Source organism: Apteryx mantelli, chromosome 2 (genome assembly GCF_036417845.1).
Source record: "Apteryx mantelli isolate bAptMan1 chromosome 2, bAptMan1.hap1, whole genome shotgun sequence".
Taxonomy (NCBI): Eukaryota; Metazoa; Chordata; class Aves; order Apterygiformes; family Apterygidae; genus Apteryx; species Apteryx mantelli.
This window is the reverse complement of record NC_089979.1, coordinates 128374172-128398599: the sequence shown is the minus strand read 5'-3', so window position 1 is coordinate 128398599 and position 24428 is coordinate 128374172. Positions and strand designations below refer to the sequence as shown.

General features: G+C 36.7%; 1 protein-coding gene across 3 annotated transcripts; it reads left to right on the top strand.

Moving 5' to 3' along the window:
• The first annotated feature begins 5362 nt into the window (after window positions 1-5362).
• On the top strand, window positions 5363-24349 carry RAB5A (RAB5A, member RAS oncogene family). 3 transcript variants are annotated; one of them, XM_067291518.1, is made up of 7 exons: window positions 5364-5583; window positions 10216-10290; window positions 12042-12292; window positions 16122-16273; window positions 17872-17994; window positions 19905-19998; window positions 22872-24349. In XM_067291518.1, the coding sequence occupies exons 3-7, from the start codon at window positions 12130-12132 to the stop codon at window positions 22985-22987; spliced, it is 648 nt and encodes a 215-aa protein (XP_067147619.1). In that variant the 5' UTR covers window positions 5364-5583; window positions 10216-10290; window positions 12042-12129; the 3' UTR covers window positions 22988-24349. The 3 variants fall into 3 exon arrangements, with proteins under 3 accessions (XP_067147620.1, XP_067147619.1, XP_067147618.1); XM_067291517.1 differs by lacking the exon at window positions 10216-10290; XM_067291519.1 differs by lacking the exons at window positions 10216-10290; window positions 17872-17994 and having other exon boundaries at window positions 5363-5583.
• The last annotated feature ends 79 nt before the right edge of the window (window positions 24350-24428 follow it).

Here is a 24428-nt window from a genome sequence, read left to right as displayed (position 1 = left end):
ATACTCTCCACAGTAGCACATATGTTACCTTCAGCTCTTATTTAGCTATAGGCATTGCCGGTGTCCTTTTTCAAAAATATTTTCTGTTATAGACATGAATAATGTAGAACATACATGGCCACTAGGAAACCACAGAAGCCTTTGTAAATTGATGTTTTAAGTTTAGAGTGCTCCTGCCAAATAAAGCAATAATTGTTGGTAATTCATTAAAGAAAATGACTTGTAATGTCTTGGCTTGTGATCTGTTCTTCTGTCAAATACAATTTCTATCTAATAAAGACTCAGTTGTGGTTTGAACAAAACTGCAGGTGTTAGAAATCATGGAAGAATTTGATCTGATTGAAAGAACTACCTGCGTAAGGATGAAGCTGTCAGAAAAATAGAGAACTATTTATACAGAGGAAGAGCAAAGTGTAATGTCATAAATATGGCATGGTGACAGTGTAGCATACAATAAAGTCGAAAACAGGACTTGAACTTTTATTCTTGTTTGTTGTATTTCTAGCTAACTACGTGCTTAAGGTACTACCATTTTGTACATTAAGTTCTAATACTTTATTTCTGAATTATTTTATTTTTACAGTGTTTTTCTTTTTCACCAGTAGATGGCCACACTTGCTAGTTGAAAGACTCCACTCAGCCTCGATGTTAGAGTGGGATGCGATTAAGACAGAAAAAACAGAACTTGGTAATGTAAAAGAATACTTATTACAGAAGCAAGGAGAGCAGAAGTCCTCAACCTCTTCTGACTTGTCCCTCTGCATTGTTCAGTGGAGATGAGGATCCCTATATATGATATTGAAGCCTACTGACAATATATGTGCTTCTATTAGTTACCTTTCACTCATATCTCAGAAGCGGGTCCTTAATGCCCTAAGACTGAAAACCTGCTTTAAAAAAAGCTCTCATTTGCTAGCCTCTTTGTGGAAAAGGGAGATATCTCCCTGGCTGCTTTCCATAAGATACACATCCAGGTGCTAGAGAAAGCAGGAAAACATTATTTGCAGGCACTGTTTCTCTTATAAAATTACTGCACCAGGGTGGGTACTGTAGAAAACTGGCACAACTGCTAGTAAAAAGGTAGAGAATATATCTCTTTCATTGCCTATATAAAAAAACCTTTATATTAAGCTGAAATAACTTCATCCATATTTTCACTCTCCATGAATCTCGAAGTAATGTAAATGAAACTGAAATAGTAATGGATAAATCTGCAGAGACCTTGCCTTCATATAAACTGCATTAAGGGCAGGTAAGATTCATGAGAGGGAATCAGGCTAAGTGCATTTTCATCATATTGTGTGCAGATACACAATATGAGAAAGAGTTGTAAAAGCTTCAGTTTCTTCCCCTTTTTTTCCTAGGTATTTTCTTAAATCCACCATGCAGATACAAAATCTGAACTCAAAGTTTCATGCAGATGAATGGAAAAGCTGCCTCTTCTCCCTGTAATTTTGCTTATTTCAGGAATCAGTGTTGTATTAGTTCTTTAATAGATGAAAAGTTAGTTGGGGTGTAGGAAGAATACCTGTAGGGTATGAAGGATCTGTAAATTTTAAAGAAAGGATTATCAAGTTTTATATTCACCAGTCTTTGATATCAGACCATAAGTTATAGGTGAGTGATGCTATTTTGTGGTCATCAATGCAGATGCACTAAGAGATGAGGATTTATGCAGTAATTAAACCAAACAGTTACTGAATGCACTACAGAAGGACTTAAATAAGAACTACCAGACATTTAACTAAAGGAAGAACATTGTTAATAGAATTCCTGGATGTATTTATTTTTAACTCTTGGCTTTTGCTTCATCCAGGCAAGGAAAAAAAAATAGGTTTTTTAATAATTCTATAAATTAGTGGCTATTGTCACATGATTGTAAGATACAAAACTAAATAAAATAAAATCTAGTTTATTTTGATCCTCAATAATGCTTTATTTCTCCAATATATAAAGATCAGAAAAATTACTCAAAACAGTTTTATTTAGATAAGCTAATAAAATAACAAAACTTAAACTCCATTTTAGAACAAAGATCAAGCCCTTCTGGAATCAAATTGACTTCAGTACACATTTGTCATTTCCTATGTTAAAAAAATGGAACTCCAGAGAACTGCTTTGTGAAAAGGTAAACAAAAAAAAAAAAAACTTTTTACAGCAGTACCTTTTAGCTAAATAGTATTTGTCATGTGAAGGTTACCACTATCTGCTGCAGCCCCATTCCCATAGTATAGTGCCTTTTTCTGTTTTTCACAGGCAAAAACTGAGGAATGGAAACTGCCTAAAATCTTGCATTTCACTTTCTTTATGAAGCACAAAAATTCCGTGTTCTGCAACACAGTTCTCATTCTGACTGTTATGATGGTTGTAGACAGCAGCCAAAACACGCAGTGAGTTTGTAAATTCCTTAAGGTCTCTGAAGGCCAGAGAATTTGACATAAAATGCCGCAAGTGTTGTGAAACTCTTGAAAGACATTAGGCCTGCTGATACACTTTGCTGTTGTCATTGCTTGGTTACTTTCATTTTTTTTATTCAACTTACTTATTTTCAAAAGAAAATTGTTGTTTTCTATGTGCTACACACATTTTATATAATAAAACCAAAGGATATGCAAAGAAAACATACATAAATAGAGATAGTAGAAAGACAGAAAGGATGAATTTAGAACAGATGGACATATGAAAGAAATTGGGGAGGTGAAACCAAACAGGATAAAGAGATTCTGCACATCCTCTAAAGTCAACTTCCATTTATTACAATACATCTGGGGTTAGACTTTAACACAGAAAGATTGAACAGAACATACTATTAAACTCTTGGGAGAAATGCTGAAATAGATGAAATCCATTTGGTGAAATTATGACCTAGTAACATGAACATTTTTTTGTTAATGTCATCCAAAGCAAAATTTCACTCCTGATATTTTAACAATGACATGTGACCCAAGATTATATAACATATGAAAATATGATCACTGGAATGGCTATCCTGGTGATTTCAGACCTTTTTTTAAATGGTTATTTGTCCAGGCTAAAACAGAAGAAACTCATCTTCACCACTAGCATTCATGGACCTGTCAATTCCAAAATACTGTAAATGAAACTCACTCATTTGATTACTGCCTCATGCTCTCCTGCCTGTATCTCAGTTTTTTACAGTGAGCCTTCTTTTATGTTTGATGACCCCATATGTCAGCTTCAACCAGCTGAGAATGATTTGGGGTTTCACAGAGAAGGAAAGAGACTGTGGCTCTGCATTGCAGTCAGGGAATTAGTTACCCAGCAGGAACCTTATGCTTGTTATATATACACACTTTCTAGCAGCACACTTGTATCCTACCTCTACAGAGTCTGATGTCTCAGGGTGCATCCACCACATAATCCAATGCATGGAGTGTCTACATAGTTACAGACAAAAAGAATGTGAGAGTTGCATTCAGGCTAGCAGTTTCAGCAAAAAGGCCTACTGCAACTTATCTCAAATCCACTCAAAGAGTGGGCTTGAAGAGAAAAATTCTCCAACCTCTCACCATGGAAAAGTAATACATTCGTTATCCCTTTCTCCTCTCTTTTTGTCCATTAGTGTAATTATATCACATGAATATAATTCCCACATCAAAAAATCCATTCAGCCTTAAACTTCAGATACATTTACTAAATGGAAAGATTATTCTGAATTTAGAAGCATTTATATTAAAAGAATAGAATATCTGATCCCTTCACATGCTGCATTGTGGTTCTTCTCTGAACATTGCTGCATTTTGTTTTATGCTTTCTTCCATTCCTCTTCTTTCTTTTACTTCCTCCTTTCCAAGGAGTGTAAACCGAGGGGGTGGTTTCAGACACTAGACCCTAATGAAATGTTGATAGGTTACTGCCAAATAGATGGTCCTTAGCTCTTTTTCTTCTCTGAACTCATATTCCTTTACTCTCATCTGCATCAGATCTAGCCAGCCTGCAGTCACAGATGAGTCGGCTCAGCCAACTGATACAGGAGAAAATTATTTCTTTTGGTGAATTATTTTTCCATGAAATCAGTGGTTGATCCAACTTACTCTGCAGTCACAGGCTCCCATGAGGTACAAGCTTACAGCTGGGAATGGAAAAGAACTAGGACCATAGTTTCCATGAGTAGCTCTTCATTTGATTAAGTGAAATGTGAAACACCACATAAGCATTTGATCTCTAAATTGAATTTAAGTTCAAACTATTCTAAAGAGTAATAGTCACATTTTTTCCGTCCAAAACTGTTCACGTAAATGGTGAAAAACGTCTCTGTTTATCAGGGTTCTGATGTTTTGATCGGCAACTCCTGCAGTCCAACTGAATGTACTGAAAACAGTCAGAGGGTTAGTGTGAAAACAGAGCATTAAATCAGGATTAATTGCACCATTTAAACAGCACCTGCTATAGAGATTCTAAAGGCAGTCCTTATTGCAAACGTCAAGCTTAGAATTTGCATGCTTTCATGCTTTCAAACACACTCCCCTAGAGGAAATTCTTTGTAATAAAAGTGGGGGTCTTGCATCTTTTATCACTGGTGGACTCAAAATCTCTCTTTTTTTTTTGTTATATACTGGCCTTATAAAAAGCTTAGGTTTTTCTTAAGACAGTGAAGGAACGTGATAAAAGTCTTACTCTCAGGATGCAACCGCTCAACTAACAATAGAAAAGCACATGGAAAAGAAGAATGGAAGAAGATGAAAAGGAGTGCATTGTTGCATTCCAGTAACTTCAAAAATATTGATATGCCCGTATCAGGGAAGGGAGAGCAGGAGGCAAGGCATTCCCTGCAAATTAAGACCCAACTGCCCCCCCAGCTGGCACAGTCCTTTTTGTTCAGCCACTAGTAACTCTGTCGTGCCTTGCCCGACCACTAAACACAAACCTATTTACTGGGGAAAAACGACGCCTTATTCGAGTACGGCAACGCGAGCACGGGCCGGGCTGCCGCGGGGGGCGATCGCCTCCCTGGGCTCCGCCTCAGGGAGGACGAGGACGACACGGCGCCAGGGTGTCGCTGCTCGCGGCGGCTGTCACGGCCCCACGGGCGCAGAGGACGCGAGCCCCGCTCATAGAGGCGCCGGGGCCGCCCCTCACCGCGCTGCCGAGGCACCGGCCGTTGGCGGGACGAGGTCCCCGCGCGGGGCGGTAGGCGGCGGCCGTTGCGGGGGGGTCGCAGCCCTTCGGCGTTGCCGCGGTAACGGCCCAGGCGCGGGGGGAGGACGGGTCAGAAAGCGAAAGGGGCAGCGGAAAGGAAACGAAAAGAAGTGAAGGGCGGGGGCGGCCACGTGACGCGCGGGCGAACCGGAAGCGCATGCCGCGTGCAGGCCGTGACGTGGCGGCGGCGGCGGAAGTGCGTGTGTGTTTTGGTCCGGGCCGAGGAGGCGGCGGAAGCTGGCGGCGGCGCGGGCGAGGCACGGCAGCGCCCCCGCCCCGAGCCCCTCCTGCGCCCCGCGGGGAGCCACCTCCCCTCCCCGGCCCTGGATCGCCCTCCGGCCCTGCCGCAGAGACAGAGAGAGACGCCGCCGCGCCGCCCGGCTCCCCTCCCGCCCCCGCGCGCGGCCGTCGCGGCCCGACCAGGTGAGGAAGAGGAGGCGGCGGCGGCGGGGCTCGCGGGGCGGGGGGCCGCTCGCGGGGCGGCGGGGCCCGCGCGGCCCTCGGGGGACGGGCCGTTGTTCGCAGCTCTCTTCTCCCGCCGCCGCAGCCCCTGGCGGCCGCCTGGGTGCGCGCCGCCGCCGGGCGGTGCGGGAGCGTTGGGCCGCGGTGCGGGCTGCCGCGGTGGGCAGCCCGGCGGGCGGAGGGGAGAGTCCGGTCTGGCTTTTCCCGTCTCAAAATGGCGCCCCCGATTCTCCCACTTCCCCTTATTTCTCTGCCTGTGGCTGGAAGGGAGCCGTGGGGGAGGGAAAGCGGTGGCGGGGGTTGGAGGAGCTGGGCCCAGGATCGCGGCGAGAAGAGGGGGAGTGAGGATTCTCCTTTCCTGTGGACTCCCCTACGGTGGGTTGCCAGTGCCTAGTCCACCTGCAAGGGAAGGGGTCTACTTTTCGCGTTGCCTGTGTGATAGGGAAGGCGAGGATGGATGATGGATCTCTTTCTTTTGCCTGCGACCTGGAGAGGGACGATGAATAAGGTGGGAAGGAAAATATCCTGACCACATATCGCCATCTAGGGAATCCTGAATCAGGCACGGCAGCCCCCTGTCTCCTTACCCCCCCATTATAGGCTTAGTGTATATTTATTTGTACGTAAGACTTGTTTGGAGCTAGGGATAAAACTATAGTATGGTGGAGCGACAAACCTATGCCTTTGTATCTTTTAGAGGAGAGTGGGATAGCTAAAAACTATCAAAATGCTGTTCAAAACAATAGGGCCGTGAAAGACAAAACTAGTCCCTCAGCATTTTCCTTTTTTTTTTTTTTAAAAAAAGCCTTTTGCCTTTGTACATTTTTTTAACTTCATCTTCTCTCAGCATGGGAATGGAAAAGAGAGATTGAACAGTTAAGTTGAAATTAATCAGCTCTGTCCAAGTAACACTCATAGAAAGTAAAAAACATGGTATCCTTGTTTTTTCCAATTTGGTAATGACTTCTTAGAGTTGAGGGAAGGATGATTTGCTTGTGCGTATTTTTACCTTATTAGAAATGTTAAGAGAACATGAATGTTAACTGACATGAGGTGGTTAGAGACAATGATAATACGGTTGTCATTGCTTGCCTTTCCGGTGTGTTAAACTAGTTTATCTCAAAGCAATTCATAATATACATCATTCATATGAACTTATGAGATGCCTATTATCTTTAATTGGAAGGTCATGAATTTCTTCTACTGTTGATTCACTTGTTTAACCTACTATTTCATTATGTTTCAATATAAATTGGCTTACATATGACAAATGTTTTGATAGTTGTACCTGTCACTATCCTGAATGCTACAATACAATGCCACACTAATTTTGTCAACCTGGGAAGGGAATAATAAAAAATTGGCTAGTAGGAGTGCCTACCACATAAGTTTATTTAGATACTGCTGTTTAAAACATTCAAGATAGTTCAGTATAAACAAATTTGAAGTAGGTAATGGCTATAACCTTAATGTTATGTGACTATTTTAGACGCTGTCAACACTGAATTTCAAATATGGTTAGCAGTCATTTATCAGTTCTGATTTGTCAATAACCTGAAACTTGAAAGCATATTTATATCTAAAATACTTCATCCCTGAATTGAGAAGTTGTTTAGAGTCTGTTTTTTATTGATCTGCAGTTTATATTTCTGTCTCTAGTCACAAAGTATGACAAAGTTTATTACAAATTATTACAATTTTAAAGTATGTTCATGGTAAAAAAAAAAAGTTGTCATTGGCTATGAAATATCAAAATATTTTAAGTGGTGGTGTGTTCCAGTTTTAAATTTATTATCATGAATTTCTTTTGCGGTCTTTGTATTTGATAATACACAATTCATTCATTGTAGGAACACAGTTAGCTGACTTAATCCCATTGGTAGGCTGGCTTTTGTCGCTAATGATATTTTGATTCTTGTGTATTAGCTTTCTTGTAGTTTAAAATAGGCACTGATTAAAACACTTACATGACTGGATAGACTCAATTTGTGAATTATCCTGTTGAATTGTGAGATTGTAGGTATTGGTGAGGATTGATGAATTTTTTTTTCAGCCTCAAACATGAGAAAATTCACGTGATGTTCTATTAAAATAGTTATGAAAACACTTTCTTCTCTTGTAAATAAAACTCAACAAATGCTCCATAGCACCATAGAAGTTTCTTTTCTGGAGGGATGATGAGAAGAGAATCAACCCAGCATCTGCTAAATTACTTGATAGGATTAATAGGAGTATTTCCCTAATAATACGCCCCAAACTTTGTTCTTCTGGCATTTGGATATGAAGCTGCTATCATGCTGGGGGATGCTCAAGAGTGAATGTTCCTACTTAGCAGAAAAACCCTTCATGTTATTGTTGCAGTGCCCAAGAATGCAAAATGGTCTTGCCTGCTAGTATATGATAGTTCTCACATAATACTCTGTAAAAGAAAGAAAATCTCTGACATTTCTATACATATGAAGCCATCCATCTATGAAACTATGCATGATATATTGAAAACCTTCAGAAATGGCAGTATTTTCCTCAGCAGATGCTTATATAAGTCATTTCCTTACATTACTTCCTTACATATAAGTTTAAAAACTTGATTCAGGCCAAACTGTTGTATACTTGCTTTTGTGTAAATGAATGAAAATGTCTTGCTAAGGTTTTCTTTCTTCAGGTATTCCAAAAATATCAATAAATTACAAAGATTATTCAGCATACAAAACTTGAGGGGGTACTAGATCTTTTCCTGGAGATTTTCATCAAAGCTCAGTGTAAGAAATAGGTACAGCTGCTAAGCTGTTAAAGTAAGTATTCAGAATTGTTTGGAAGGCCGTTTGCCAAAAAAAGACTTGAATTTACAGTTTGTGTTTAGGGTACTGAAAGTGGTTTCCCTCTCTTCTGCCTGGTGCTTTTTTTATGGTTCCCAAGGCTAGTATTTTACAGATGACCTAAGGAAATGGAGAACAAATGTGGCCGGAGGCTAGGAGGTTGTATGGGGTCTGTAACATCGAAGGCTACTTTTAAATCCTTGTGAGGTGTTGTGTTCAGCACACAAATCTTAAAAAAAAACAAGCCAACAGTGTTTTGTAATGGCTGCATGTCAAACTATAGTGCTGCTTTTCCTCAGATTAAGAAAATTGGTTTTTTTGTCTTTTTTTATACTTGGATGCTGCCATGTTCCACACTTATGGAACAGTTTCAGTATGATCTGAAACTCAAAATATGATGATTTCCACTTAGGTTTGTTGAAGGTGATGGTGAATTTTCTATACATCAAAATCAGCTGGGTATGCTTTACTGGGTTTTCAGATGTTCATTTTTTATCCCAACCTGTTAAAAAGTGGGTGATATGATTGTAGTAATTTTTAAACATTAAGTTATTAGATATATTGATGTAACTATTAAATGAAGGATATTTGCAGTATGCTTCCAGGACTCGATGGTTTTGCAGGGAGCATGATTGCTATTGACTTAACAACTGATTAATTTCGTATGTGATATCTGAGTGTTTAGGGTGATTGATGAAGGGTGAGGGGTGTTATAAAGCTGTCAACTTAAAAGTTCTTCAGATAAACCTCTAACTTCTATAGATTGGACAGTTTACAAAAACTGAGTTAGATATTTGTCTTGACAACCTGTTTCAACTCTTTTTAAGTGATATATAATCTGAATTGCTAAAGGCTGTAAATGGCCAACTGAAATGTGTAGATGCTATGTGAATGAAATCAGTCTTAGCTGTTTTTCTAATATGCCTGCTTTTGTTTGTAGTAGTTTGTACAGTAGACAGAAAGCAAGCAAAAAAGTAGCCACAGAGTAACCACTGTGGTGGGTAGATTTCCTCACTGCACAACCTCTAGAAGTCACTTGCTCACAAAGAGTGCTAATCCACTTGGTCATTGGATTTAGCCCTTATATGTCCTCATGAATGCTGCAGAGTCTAGAAAGAGATGAATTAAGAGGATGGATTAAGATGAAAGTTTTTAAATTATTTCATGATTGTCCAACCACACTAGAATGCCACAGTGCAAGCAGAATTTTATTTTAGAACAGAAATAACTTGAATGATTGTCCTCCTTTCTTTTCCAAAGTCTAGAGAGAAACAAATGGCTAACAGTACTGTGAACTGCCTCTATTTTGGCTATGCCTTGCTGTTTTCTTTCTTGTAATGTAATTAGGGAGAGATTAACTGTTGTCATTCATCCATTTTTACCCACATTGCTTCACAACTTCTCAATAGCACATGGGAAAAAAAAATCTTGCCTGAGAACCAACACACCAGCTGTGCACCAGTTTTCTTTATGCCATAAGGATAAGAGGTCTGGTATTGTTTTTAGAATAACTAGATCCATTCTTGTAGTGTAAATTAATTTTTGTTTAAAATTTTTAGATTAATGGGAAAATTCAAATGTGTAATTATCATAGTAGTTGATAATAGTGGTAGATTTTCAGGGGCTTTTTTGCCTCAAAGAAAACTTCATTCGCTGTGCTGTGCTTTCTCTTCCTTCTGTTTGTGAGAACATATATCTAAAATTAGATATTTTGATTATGTTGCAATACTGAAATAAAGAATTCTATTGATTTAATGATATCATAATTGTCAAACAGGACAGAAACTCAGGACAGACAGGGATGAATACAAGATTGGAATATTCTACCTGGAAGATGCTAAATTATTTTGAGGTATGGGAAAAGGAGCAACATAAGAGAATAAAAATATCTTTAAGATACCAGAAAATATTTTCTAAGACCTGTATTCAGATTCTTTTTACAGTGAGAAAGAAAGTACCAGTTTAACTCTTTTGTTGGTAAAGAAATAAATCTGTGATTTCTTTCTGACTTAATGTGTGGAAATCAGGAGTTAAGGGAGTATTTTACCAGAGAACAGGTTTCTGCTAGCCGAGAAGCAGTCCACAGAACAGGAGATTCTTCTATTAATTTTGCAGGACTTGTGTTGAATTTACAAAAGGTTAGTAAGTTTTTTTACAAAAAGTTAGTAAGATAAGTGGAGGATTAGTGTGTGAGCTAGGTGTCATGTAGGTAAGTAGTAAACTGGAATCCTCAAGTGCCTGATAGCTGTGCTTAAATGGTTTGAAACAGGAAGATGGCTAATGAAACTATTGCTTCATTCAAAATGTAAGGAAGAAAGAGCAAGAAGCTGTTTGACAGTATATTTGCTTACATTTTTGCAACATTAAAGCTATATTCTACACTAGGAAGATGTGCTCTAAACTTGCTTGTGTCCTAGATACTAGACAAGCTATATCCTCAACACCTGCACTTAATTCAAGTAGTTAGCCCGCTAGAGTAGGACAAAGTTTTAGGTTGTTTTTTAACAACTTAATCTTAAATACAGAAATATCTCTTTTTGACACAGGGTTGAGTGACTGTCATTTAGGTTTATTTCCTATAGAATCTCTTGGAATTTTATTTTGGGAAGTGAGAGGAGAGGGAGTACAGAAAAGCTAGACAGGCAGTATTATGCCAGTGTTTCATACAGCAGTGTCTACTTACGAAAAGATTTCATCTGTACTGTTAAGTGTGTAAAAACATAAATCTTAAGCTCAGAAGTGAGGCTAGCAGAGCCTGTAGGCTTCCCTGTGCATATGAACACATCTTCTGAATGTTTTTGAAGGAGCTTGCAAGTTGAGGAGATAGGCCGAGGAATATGCTGTTAGCATATGTTATTAGCAAAGATCTTAGAATACTGATCTGCTAGGACACGTATTAGTATTAGAAATAACTATCAAATGGTGATAAATTGATTTCTGAGGGCCTACACAAAGTGGTCTGGGTTTCCTGCTGCTCTGAAGGCAGGTCAGTTTTCTACATATGAAAGGCTTTGTATTTTTGCTTCTCAGAATATGTTTGTTAGCTAGAAAAGGTATTAATGATTTGTACATTAACATCTTTATACTTTTTTTATTTAAGGAAAATGCATTTTGATATACATGATAGAAGTGAATTGATAAAGCATACTCGTAAAGAACTTGATATGGTGACTCAGTTTCCCAATTTGCCCAGAGATTTTTTTGTTCTTTACTGGTGCTAACTTCTGAGTAATCAAGTATTGCTTAATTAGCAAAATTCTGAAAAAATAATTTTTTTTTGTCATTTGAGATTTTAACAATAACATGCAGGCCTGAATCTGTTGTGCTGTTATACTTTAATTTTGGTATGTTGTGAAATGAGAGACTGAAGTCTTGCAAGAAGAAACAATGATTGGATTTTAATGTCCCAATTAAAAGCTTTAATAGGAAGACTGGGTATGCGAGAAGATCACTAATTCTTCACAGTGACAGTAGCTGTGTTCTGGGCCTTTGACTTTGGTAAATGTTAGGACTAGTTATATGTAATCCATGTTGCATTGGTGAATTAAATTTTTCTTATTTGGTTTCTAAATCTAATACCACCCACTATCTTTTCATAAACAGGTTATTACTAGCAGAAGCACCACTGAGTTTTCCATCCTGGAATTTGTTTTCAAGAACTTGAAACAAAGGACTTCTTTCTAATTCAGGCATGGCTAACCGAGGAGCAACAAGACCCAATGGGCCAAATGCTGGAAATAAAATTTGCCAGTTCAAACTAGTGCTTCTAGGAGAATCTGCAGTTGGCAAATCAAGTTTGGTGCTCCGTTTTGTAAAGGGACAGTTTCATGAGTTTCAAGAAAGTACTATTGGAGGTGAGAAAATTATACTGTTAATTTGTTTCACGTCAACTTCGTATTGTCCTTGCCATTGTCAACCTTGAATGTAATGTCACTTCCAGGATGGGTCATTGACAACAAGGATTAAATCTGAGACCTGTCTCTCTGTTTGAGAGCTGTAACTATCTAAGCTAAAGATTGTAGTTGGCATGCAGCTGTAGCAAACATCCATGTCACATGGAGAAAGTAAATGTGTGTTTGAATTGGATAGTTTTGAAAACTGGGATTGATTGATGTTAAATTTTAGGGATGAATGTGTAGCTATTTTAATGGTGCTGTTACTTCATGAATTAAATAACTGCTTAATAAGAACTATTTTTTTATGAAAACAAAGTATTTCATCTTCCAAAAAGGTTGTATTGTCATTTATATAGCTTGGTTTTGCTTTTGAATTGAGAGAACCTGATATATTTCTAGATGCACTTTTCTTTATTAGTAACCACAGGATTAAATGTGCTGTCTTTACATTTTATAACTGCAAACAAAACACATGCTGACTATTAGAAGGCAAAAAAAAAAGGTTCCCATTTAACAGTGAACAGACTTTTTTTGTTTTATTGTAATTATTTTTTTCATTGGAAGTTTCCTTCTGTTATCTTGTGTGTTGAAATTATTTGTGCTTTCTGATCTGTATTCCTCCTTGGTTACATTTGAACTTCCCCTGAAACCACCTATTGGTATACAGACTTAAACAAGATACAAATTTTATAGATTGGTTAATGTTCTCTAGTAGTCCCTGTTACTGCTTGCATGAATGAGTCTGTGTTCCATTGTAATATTTATGTGAAGCCCTTTCGGTCATCTGTATGTGTCTTTACGCATGAACAGTTGTTGAAATGTAAAAATCTACAAAGCTTACAAAAATAAAAAGGACAAGCTGAACTTCATTGCAACTGTTTCTAGCTGTTACTTGGATGCATTTATCTTGTTTATCTTGGCATAAATGGGAGAACCACTTTTCTCCTTTAGCGGTCTCTTATTAGAGCTCATTTTTGGCTAAGCGCCTCTTATAGTGGCTTTAGGATAGGTGTTGGTGTGAAAGGCTTCTGTATATTATCTCATACTGCAGTGTGGTAATGTGGAAAGCTTTCCCAAAGATCTATAGAAAGTAAACCTTCCTATTTTGGCACCTTTTTTTTTAATTAGAAAAAAAGAATGTTAAAGTTCATTGAAATCCTTTGTAAAATTTCAGTAATCTCTGATTCATTTAACTTCCTTTTTGTTTTTTGTTTGTTTATTTGTTTTGGTATCTGGATAGAATAAGGTATAATCTAAACAGTGCTTTACTGTTTAAAAGCTATATAAAGGTTAAACAAGAACTTAAGTCCAAGTTAAGATATATACAGTTTATTATAAACTCCATATTAACTTGTGCCCCTCTTTTACGTAAAACAAAAACAAGGAAATGCCCTGTTATACAGCTGAGAGATAATAAATGCAGCAATACTGGGGTTCAGAAACTGTTTTTGTTTAGAGAAAGTAGTCTAATTCTGTAGCCTCTGTTTGTTTAAGGTATAATTTTCTTTGTATACAGAAGGGCCTTTGAACAAAGAGGAGCTTATGTGCATTGTGAATCTGAATAAAATAATTTCTGGAAGAGAGTACAGTTAGAGGCAGACATATTGACAGTGTGATGGTGGTGTGTATGATACCTAGGCTTTGCCACTTTGGACTAGTGTAGCAATGCTTGTGAATGGCTTAAGACAAAAGTACGGCTGGTAAGATTGATTGGGTTTTGGATAATTAACAGTTAATAAATTAGTGATCAATTAACTATGGCCTTGTGAGATAAAAGAAAGCTACTTTGTTTACATAAGTTAGTTACTGGCATTTCTATGGTGGTTGAAAGGTTCCTTTCAGTGAAAGCAAGAGGATGTTAAAGAATAAAAGCCTTGTTTTAGTTCTTTCTGAATACGTTCCTTCATTTATGAAGTGTAGGTACATTCTTCTGTTGAAGAGAATGTAAGAATTTCAAATCCCATTTGTTTAATGTCTCATCTCTGTCTTGGAGGAATATAATATTGAGCTGATTCTGAGAAGGAAACCCTTATTCTGATGCAGAATGGTGGGATTTGGGTGGGTTTTTTTGGTTGGTTGGTTGGGTTTTTTTGGTTTTGTTTGCTTTTTCTGGTTCTTGGCCAGTTATGGAACTATCAAGAGGAGCCTGTTTTAGCAGTGCTTGGATACTTAGCATTTGGAGAGAGTTCCAGTTCTTTAACATTGAAACATCAAAGCTTTTCCCTTCTCCAGCCTGCCTGCTCATCTCTGAGGGATGCTAATACCCCTGAAGCAGGAACATCTGACCACTTGCGAGTCAGTTTTTGGATGGTGGTTAGTTTCACTTGCAAAGCAAAATTGGCTTGCTTTGGTTTGCTGTAATAAGTTGGGTTGAAAGTTGCAGCAGTTCAGGAGTGATTCATAGGCTAGAATGTCTTGGAGTATGTGGGCAGGGTGATATCCCAGGTATGAAAGGGTTATGGGTCAGTGCAGCTTCAGACATTTGATTTAAATCTGCTACAGTCTGTCAGTATGCTTAGTGATGAGACCCAGTTCTGCAAAGCAGGAGGCTTTTCTTAGCATTTCATCAAAGCAGAAGATACTAAAAATAATTTTCTTAATTTTTTTTATAGAAGGAGAAAGGGCAAGCCAGTCCACAGTATTATTTCACTAAATGTCTGTCATGACTGGAAAAACAACTCCAAGTATTTATGCTGAATTGCTTGAAATTTCCATCTAAATTCTTGGAATTGTAGCATTTCCTGTTGTGTGGGATGTACAAGATCTGGGCAAACAACATGTTACTGACTTCACAAAGCAGGTAATCAAGACGGCTTGTCAGATTACCGTGACAGATTTTTTTCCTTTTTAAAATTTGAAAAGCTAAAGTAGAAAACATAACTATGTAAAAATCAGGACTGTTTAAAAAACCCTAGCAGAAGGAAATCTCCTTGCTTTTCAGTGTTTTCTCCCAAGAAATTCATGAGACTAGCTTTTGCTGTTGATAATATGAGTTTCCTTATTGTATGAATACTCCCTTCCATTTTTCTAATATATAACCTTAATCTGGATGGAAAATTTTTACTAGCAGTAACTTTTTGAAGACTTGATATCAACTACTTACTGTTTTCCATAATTATAAGAACATCATTTGGGATAATGGCATTTAGGTAGATAAATGCCTTCAGCTATTGTGACAATGGATGCAGGTTCTCTTGAAACTGCAGGCTCTGAAAATTATGCTGAAGCAAGTTCTTGAGATGACTTGCAGAGTGAAAAATATGGCTGCTTTAAAAGCAAGAACTTCTGAGAAGTGATTCTTACTTCCAAATCTCTTAACTAAAATGGAGGTGTCATGAGCTGAAAATCTAGACTTTAACATATTCACAGAATGTAAGTACAGAGTAGAACTGTAAATATCTGAGCTATTGGAGTATAACATGGCAGGATGCTGTTACTGGTGCTCTGTATTATCTGTTGCATCTATATGATATGTATCTGGAAGACTTGAGAGAAGGCTTGGGTTGATCAGATTCACTGTTACAAAAAGTTTATGGGAATTCTTTCCGATTACTTTTTTTTGTCTTTAATTTGAGGGAAAGACTGGTTGTCCAAAAAGCTGTTCTGTGTAGATCAGAATTACTCTCTAGCAGCTAATACCTTTAGCAGCTTCAGGCCCATTATATTTTAATAATAGTCTTTGAATGTTTAAGGGAATCATACTTGATACATCTTTGTGAACTTAATTTTATATGAATATACGAATATAAGCAGACTTCTGTTTTCAGCACCTCTATCTTTTTTGTAGCTGCTTTTCTAACCCAGACTGTGTGTCTTGACGATACAACGGTAAAATTTGAAATTTGGGATACAGCTGGGCAAGAGCGATATCACAGTTTAGCACCCATGTACTACAGAGGAGCACAAGCAGCTATAGTTGTATACGACATTACAAATGAGGTAAGTACAATATAGAGAAACAAAAGGGGATCTAGAAGTTAGTGGACTTGAGTTGATCTGGATTCTCTTACTGATTCTTTCACTGACTTGTGCATCAGTTCATCATTTCGTACTGGTCTATGCAATGTTAAATTATGTCTAGAAACCTTTTTTGCCAAAATGCAATCTCCAGGATTCTTTTGTGCGTTTAACAGTTTCTCACCATTTTTATTGTGGCTCTTTCATATTGCAGCATAAATGAAAGAATTAATCTAACTGGTGGGGAGTTACGGTTGTAGAGCCACTGAAATTGCCTGTGGGACTTGACAGGTTTAACACTTGAAAGTGTTTTTAACTTCTGCTGAAGGTGACCGAGGTTTTATTGTACTGTAACAAAAAAAAAAAAAAAAAAACGCAGTCTGTGTATTAACTGACAATTTTCTACACAGAAAACTTGTGTTTTTGAGCAAGCAGTATATCTCATTATTTAGGAGCAAAATGCCAAAAGAGGATTGAAAAAGAATAAAACTGATTTATGACCAGTTAGATTTTTCAGTTCACTACGAAGTGTATCCTTTTCTTCAATAGAAGCATGTCCCATCAGAACAAGTTTGCCCTGAGCCAATAATATGTCACAGTAACGTATCAGTAACTGTCAAAGCGTAGTTTAACTAGATTATGACGTCAGAAACGAAATACTTAATACTTACATAGCTATAAGCAATACAGCTGTCTTTTGATTTCTGTTGGTACAGCAAAGCTTTATATTTCATTAGATTAATGCAGAGATTCACATGCTTTGGAGACTGTTGGACTATGTTTGGCACTTGCATTGGTGGACCATTATGCATTTCATTTTTAACTGGGTTAACTTTAAAGGTGCTGTATTCCACAGAACCTTGTACAGTCTATAAACCAATGGCTTGAAAAGCATTTTCTAGAGACAGAAAATTCTTTTGCAGAGTTTTTTTGAACTTACCTTTAAATCAGTTCCCCTGAATTATGGTACTTCTCTCACCATACTGCTGGTGCAGTTTATTTCTGATAGTGGAAAACACTAATATTTTATTGTTACAAGTTACAGGTAAGGATTGGAAAGGTAGCACAAACCATTGAGACCAAATCTTAAGCTTATCTGTTTTCTTTTTATTTGAACTTAGGTCAGATAAGTTTAATATGGTCTTTGATACAATTTTCTTTTGGTAAGATGAGACTTAAAAACCAAAACCCCCAAATCCTGTGCCATACTGCGCTTGGTAATTACAAAATATTTGAGACCCTTTCAATATAGCTGCTCATAAACTTGACTCTTCTAGGGGAGAAGTTAAAATTTGCTTTTTCTCTCTTAACCATTTCTCCTTCCTTATGCTGTCTGCATAAAAGTCCTCTTATCTTTAGTTACTTTTTCAGCTTTGTCCCAACTAAGCACATTTGAGAACCAAGGTAGGAATGTTTTACATAGAAAGCTCACTTGGCAAGTCAGAATTTGCCTTTGGACAATGGTAGCAGCCTTGTATTAATTGGTCTCTTGCTTAAAGTACAGATAGCAGAGATTGGGATAATAGGTGAGTACAAAAGGATGCTAAAACTCAGTTGCATCATTTTGCAATTGTTAACAGGAGTCCTTTGCCAGAGCGAAAAATTGGGTCAAAGAACTTCAGCGGCAAGCAAGTCCTAACATTGTAATAGCTTTAGCAGGAAACAAAGCTGATCTAGCTAACAAAAGAGCTGTGGATTTCCAGGTATGTATGCATAACTTCTGTTTATAAAAACAGAGTTTTGTTGGAATAGAAAGTAAATAAGTCTCCGAGAAGCTTATATGCGTAGCCTGACTACTTGTTGTAGAGGTCATGCTGTTAAATATAAATGTGAACTGAGACTAACTGAATTGTATAGAAATAGGTCTTTCAGTAGCATGTACAAATTATATGTACTAATAGACTTTTCTGAGTAAGTAATTAAGTTTGACTTTGAGGAATAACTAATTTATTTGCATATCTTTAAGGCTAATTGAATTTCTGTTCTTTGATGTGACCTCTTCCTGTCTTCCACCCCAAATTAGCATTGGGACTGATAAACAGTATCTAGAGTTCAAATGGACTTGATAGCAGTAACTCTCAATGTAAACCATTCTCTGTAACTTGTCAGCAGGGAAATTTTGATTAGTGTATGATACAAAGCTGATTGGTATACTTGACTTGTTTAGGCTATTCTGCTGAAGCAGTATTCTAAGTTTTTAACTGTGGTGTTCATCGGGTTGTGGTGGTGTTGTTGTTTTAGTTGATGTACCTACATTGACTGCTATATTTTATCTTCTAGAAAATTTAGCCAAGTGATCAGAAAATGGCTGCCAAATCAAATAATAGAAAACTCACTGCAGATGATTCTGGTCCATTCATGACTGAATCTGAGTAAATTTTCTTAAGATCACAGGGTTTATTTGTTAGTCATCAGTTCTCCTGCTGTTTTGATCTATATTTGGCATCATCACGCAAGATACTGTTGTGTATAGTAGTGAATCTTTTCATAACTTTGAGTCAAATATTTGAATATTAGTAGTGTTTTATATATTTTCTCCCAGAATTCAACAACTCGGTTTTCTAATTGTATACTGTCATGTCAATTGCAACATAAAGCTGTATCTTAGTATCACTTTGTGCTTTGTAAAAACTTACAGTATTTTAGAAAAAAATTTTGCACATGTACACCATCCTGAAACTTAATCAAATACAATTGGCCAATTTCTTTGACCAAAGTAGATCTGGTCTGACACATTTTTCAAGTATTAGCATTTTTGTTAAGATGGCTTCAAGCCCAGAAGAAGCCTATGACATTCCATTTTTTACTGGACAACACACCTGAGACTTCCAAGTGTTTGTTAATGTGTTATTTCAGATATCATTACATAGTTCTTACCAGATGTCACTTAAATGAGTACAGAATGCTATGTGTGATGCATTTTTTTTCATCATAGCTATTCTAGGGTTTTTTTGCCATTTCCCTATTGAATTCAGAGGCAGTTACATAATTATAAGGAGCTAGGGATTTTTAGCTGAACTGGCTAATAGGAAGTGGCAAAAATAGGACAATTTTTATGAGTGTAGAAAGAGTGTATTTCAGATAAAAATTCACACTGAAAAAGGAGGTAAATGTGACAAGGCATTTAATACTGTTTTATAATCATGAATTTCTGTAAGAATAATGAAACCGTTCTGATACATCTGCCTCAATGGTTGAGAGTTTCAGAATAGCTCACAAACTGCCGCCTTTCGTGGATGACATAGACTTTTTGACATTAGATGGCACTTTCTGGAGCTTACTCATTCTTGTTATTGCAGCCAGAGTCATGGATCAGGATTTTGTTTTTAATAAATATTTTTATATATTATTTATTATTTATTTTAGGCTTTTTGATCTGGGTATTTTTAAGACAAGTAAGGATTTTTAAGATTGCAGTGCTAAATGCTTAACTATTGTATTGAAGCTTTATTATAACTTCATAATTATGAATAAGACATTGTCACATGAGTGTTTCAACAAACTTCCTGTCAAAATGAAATAGAAATTGTCTCTTAGTAGCAGTAAAAGTACTTGTATGTACTAATTGTGTGATTAAAAAAATGAAGTAATGCATTCTCATTTTAACTTTCAGGAAGCACAGGCTTATGCAGATGACAACAGCTTATTGTTCATGGAGACATCTGCCAAAACATCTATGAACGTAAATGAAATTTTCATGGCAATTGGTGAGTTTAAGAACAAACTTGCAGCTTAGGGAAATTTTTTTCCTGAGATTCATGCTATCAGGACAGTTCTTGTCCAAGCGCTTTTACTTTTTCACTTAGTCTTTCTCCTTCTGTGGCACCAAAGGTTTTCTTTTTAAGGTCCTTTAAATATTCAAAAGTCAGATAAACTTACTTGAAGCACAGTTGCCCAGGATTTAGGTATTTTCTTGGACTAAATTGGAACAGCTAAGTGAGATAGACTGAACTTCCTTAATAGAATTTGAAAGCAATGTGTTTCAGTTCCATGATTGTTTATGCTGTTTCAAGTTTAAGATGTAATTGTTGTTGCATACTGGAGGAAAAAAATAGTTTTCCCATGGTACAGGTAACCAGAAAAAGCTTTACTTAGCTCTTCTAAGCATAAAATGTGTTTGGGATTTGTTTATCAAATTAGTATGAGAATGTAAGTTAAAGTGTATAAACATGTCTTTTAATGGTACGTTGTTTAGAGCAGATACCATGCTGACTTGTATTAGTGCAGAACCTAGAATAATGTACCTTTTATAAGGCAAAGGTAACTGAAGCTGAAAACATTATTTCAAAATAGGAGAAAGGTAATAGCCTTACACAAAAAGTCAAGCATACTGATTTTAGTCTAAACCAAATATTTGCTAAATATGCTTCTGTGTTAAAATTTTATTTGAATTCCAAATACAGCTATCTGAAATCCAAAAGTTGTGCCAAAGATGAGTATGTGTGTTTAAATTCGATGCTCAATTAGAAGGATACTTCATGTGAAAAGTAAATGTACTAACATCGTATTTTTAGCCCTAACATAGCTTAGGGATTTCTGTAAGGATAATAATGCTTAATAGTAAGTAAAAAATTTTATTATGAAAATAGTTTTATATTAAATTGTAAGATAGAACCATTGTATTTTAACCTGAGCAAACTTATGTTTTCTGCTTAAGTGTACATTTTGCAGTCTTGCAAGTTCATCTAGAATATAAAATTAACAAAAAGTATTACAGAACCAGTGATTCTAGATATATTCATAACTGCTTATGTGAAAATAAATGCATAAAAATTCATATTCAGTGGACATAAAGTATTTTTAAAAGAAATAGACATGATATATGATATGCACTGTATCAGCCGTATAAAACTTCAAAATTGTCTGAATTACATTGATGCGTACAAAGTTGCATTTCATTAATGATAAAAATGAAAGCACCGGAAAAAGAAAGCATGTGTTTTTAGGTCGGTCCATTGCCCTATTTAGTAATAACCTTAATCTCAGTAGTGGCTCTGCTATTGGCAAATACTAATGTATAGTGTAAAATAACCATATTAATCTGTTCTACATTTTGCACTACAATAACATCTCTATCCCACTTTTTTGTGAAAAGCAGCAGCATTGCTGTTAAAACTAAATGTTTCTAAAAAGCTTGTACCTTCATCTTTCCTAATCAGTAAAGCAAAAAGTAATTTGTGGTCTGGTTCAAACTTCCATTAGATGCAGATTAAATTACCACTATAGCAACATTTTATAACAAGTAATTGCTTAATATTAACCATAAATACTTGGAAAAAATACACAAAATGTGTAAAAAGCATATATTTTTGTCAGAAATGTTTGAGGCCTGCTTGCATTTTAAGATACAGAAGTGCTCAGTTGCAGTGAATGTGCATTTTAAATAGTTGTTAAACATGAGAAATGCATCCCCAAAACGTGATATTCAGGATGGCCTTTTGCACAGCATGGATGCAATTATGAGGGCCATATATAAATATGATCTTCAAAAATGCGAGAAAATGGAAAATAAGAACATGGACAGAAGAGAGGGATGTAAGCTATAGTCACTGCAGACAGACTGCTTTAGAGCTTGTGTAAAATTTCCAGTTAAAAAAAATAAAGTTTCTGTTAATTTCTGGTTTTAGAATCCAGAACAACAGTGCTGTGAAGGCATTATTCTGCTGATGCTATGTCCCTTTGTACTGTCTCAGCAGCTATCTTTGTATCATGTGTATTCTGGGTTTCTCTTAACTGAGTTCATCTTGTGTATTCTGCTAGTCTTACTGCTGCCCATTCTTATACTACAATTTCATTCCTTTTGGGAAAAGTCACTCTTTAAGCTGGCCGCTGTAATAACCTCAGAGTCTGACTATGCAGCCAAACTGTAGAGCAGGAATAGTCACTGGTTCCTGGGAACATGGAAGAGTCTGCCCTATGCAAGTCCTTCCTTTCGAGGTCCTGTTATGTAGAACTTATGTTTCTGTCCATCAAAAAACTGCTAGAAAGAGCTGCTGCTCGGGAAAGGTAAAAATTGTCACACACACCCCCCCCCAATGTCAGGATGGAGAAGGTACCCTGGAGCTACAAGGATGACAAAGAAACAATTGCAGTCAATTGACTGCTAAGAGCTGGAGAGAAAGGACAACTTGGAAAAAGACAAGAGAGATCTAGTGTTGAGGGCCATTTATGTGTTGTATGCAAATATGTATTCTGGCTAGATAGTTGGATTTCTTAAAGTTTGACCCATCTCTGTCTGTTTCTCCCCTTTTCATTCCTTTTGTATTTTTAGCCCTAACATCCTGATTTTACAGCCTGTTCTGTACTTCCCAAAAAAGTCATCATTTACTAGCATGGCACACCTGGGCAGATACTTTTTACTGTTCAAGTTACTAATGTATTTTCATTCTTGAAAATCGTATAATGTAGTTAATGATTAAGATGTTAAGTGTCTTTGCTGTCTCAATTCAGATTTTACAGTGATTATACTGATACTCTTGTAGAGTAATAAAGTGCTGACAGGTTGTGTACTCAAATGATTTAAAGTACTGAGTACAATCTCAGTTTTAACTGTTATTTCTTTTTGATTTTGATTTTATAGCAAAAAAATTGCCCAAGAATGAACCACAGAATGCAGGTGCCAACTCTGCCAGAGGAAGAGGAGTAGACCTCACTGAACCCACTCAACCACCCAAGAGTCAATGTTGTAATAACTAAAACATCAATTGCTTTAAACTGTTCTGAATATTCTTCTGCTTCCTAACTGTTAATAACAATGGAGTTGGAGTGCTTAACCTGGCCCAGTACAGCTTCCAAACAGCGAAGAGATTTATGATAATAGTCAAGTTTATGATGCAGAATTTTCTTTTGACCTTAATTTTAACGTGCATGTATCACTGGCTGTAATGTTTCAGCAGTAGAGGAGAGATGGAAGTGGAATAAACTTGCTTCAGTTGAAAGGTTTTAAAAATCACTTGCCATTAGGGATATAGAAGAACTGTTTTCCATGGACCTAATTGGCCAGTTCCTGTAGCTCCAATACTGGTTACTGCTATAAAGAATAGAATTGGGACTCTTCGTACTTCTCAATTGTGCTTTAAAACCTTTTTAGAAACAGGGCCTAAAAATTGATTAAACTTATTCACAGTATTGATGCAACCAGTTGTTTCTGCAGGTATCTACTGTTTAGTTATACATTCCATAGTTTAATAATTTAATTACAAAAATATTTGCGTTAACAATTTTAAGAACCTCATGCTTGCAGGAAAATGGAATTTTAGTTGGTACACTGTATGTAAATTTTATCAACCCAGTTAGTTGTCTAAAGAAAATAGTGATTAAATCAAGTTTAACTTCATTTTTAATGTGTTCAGAAGGTGCAAACCAATAAATTCAACTTCACAGCATAGAATTTTTTCCTCTACAAACCATAAGAGCTCTTCAATTAAAACAGCAACAAACTCGGTGTCTGTGGCTTCTTTCTTTTGATCATTGCTGGCCATTACAGTTTCTTATGCCCGCCTCCCCCAAGGAAAAAATAGTTCACTAACAATTATGTACATTCAACTTGATTTTAAATTTGGATATTAATGTACTGTAAATAGGGTACTCTGCATTGTAGTCTACATTTGTTTAATACTTTCTGTAATATTTAAGAGTTGCTTAAAGGTATACAGAATGTACAGTTACTTAAACCTAACTTTTTTCCTCTCTAATCAAAGGGGGTTCTAAGTTCTTCCTTTATGGCTAGAACAGTAATAAATGATGCTCCTGTATCTGTAACATAAGTACTGCTGTCTGTCAGTAATGAACTTTGCAACTTTGTTTTCCAAAGTACATTTTATTTTGATCTGTCCAGTATATTGCACTAATTCTTTTAGTTATTTTCATTATATGAAATCTACCAAGTGTGTCAGAAGAGATGAATTAGTCTATTTAAATGTTGAGCTGATAACAGAAACTTACTTGTGCAGATTTTAAATTTGCAATAACCTGGATTTAGCAAGGAAAATGACAGTTCACCAGTGTTTAGTTTTATATTGAGGTGCTCGGGTTTGAATAAAGTGGTTAAAAAAAGGATTTGTGATTAGTGTTTCTTCTTACTCTGTTTCAAAAGCTTTTATTGCATTTGCAAAGTTCCAGAGAAGATGTCTGATTT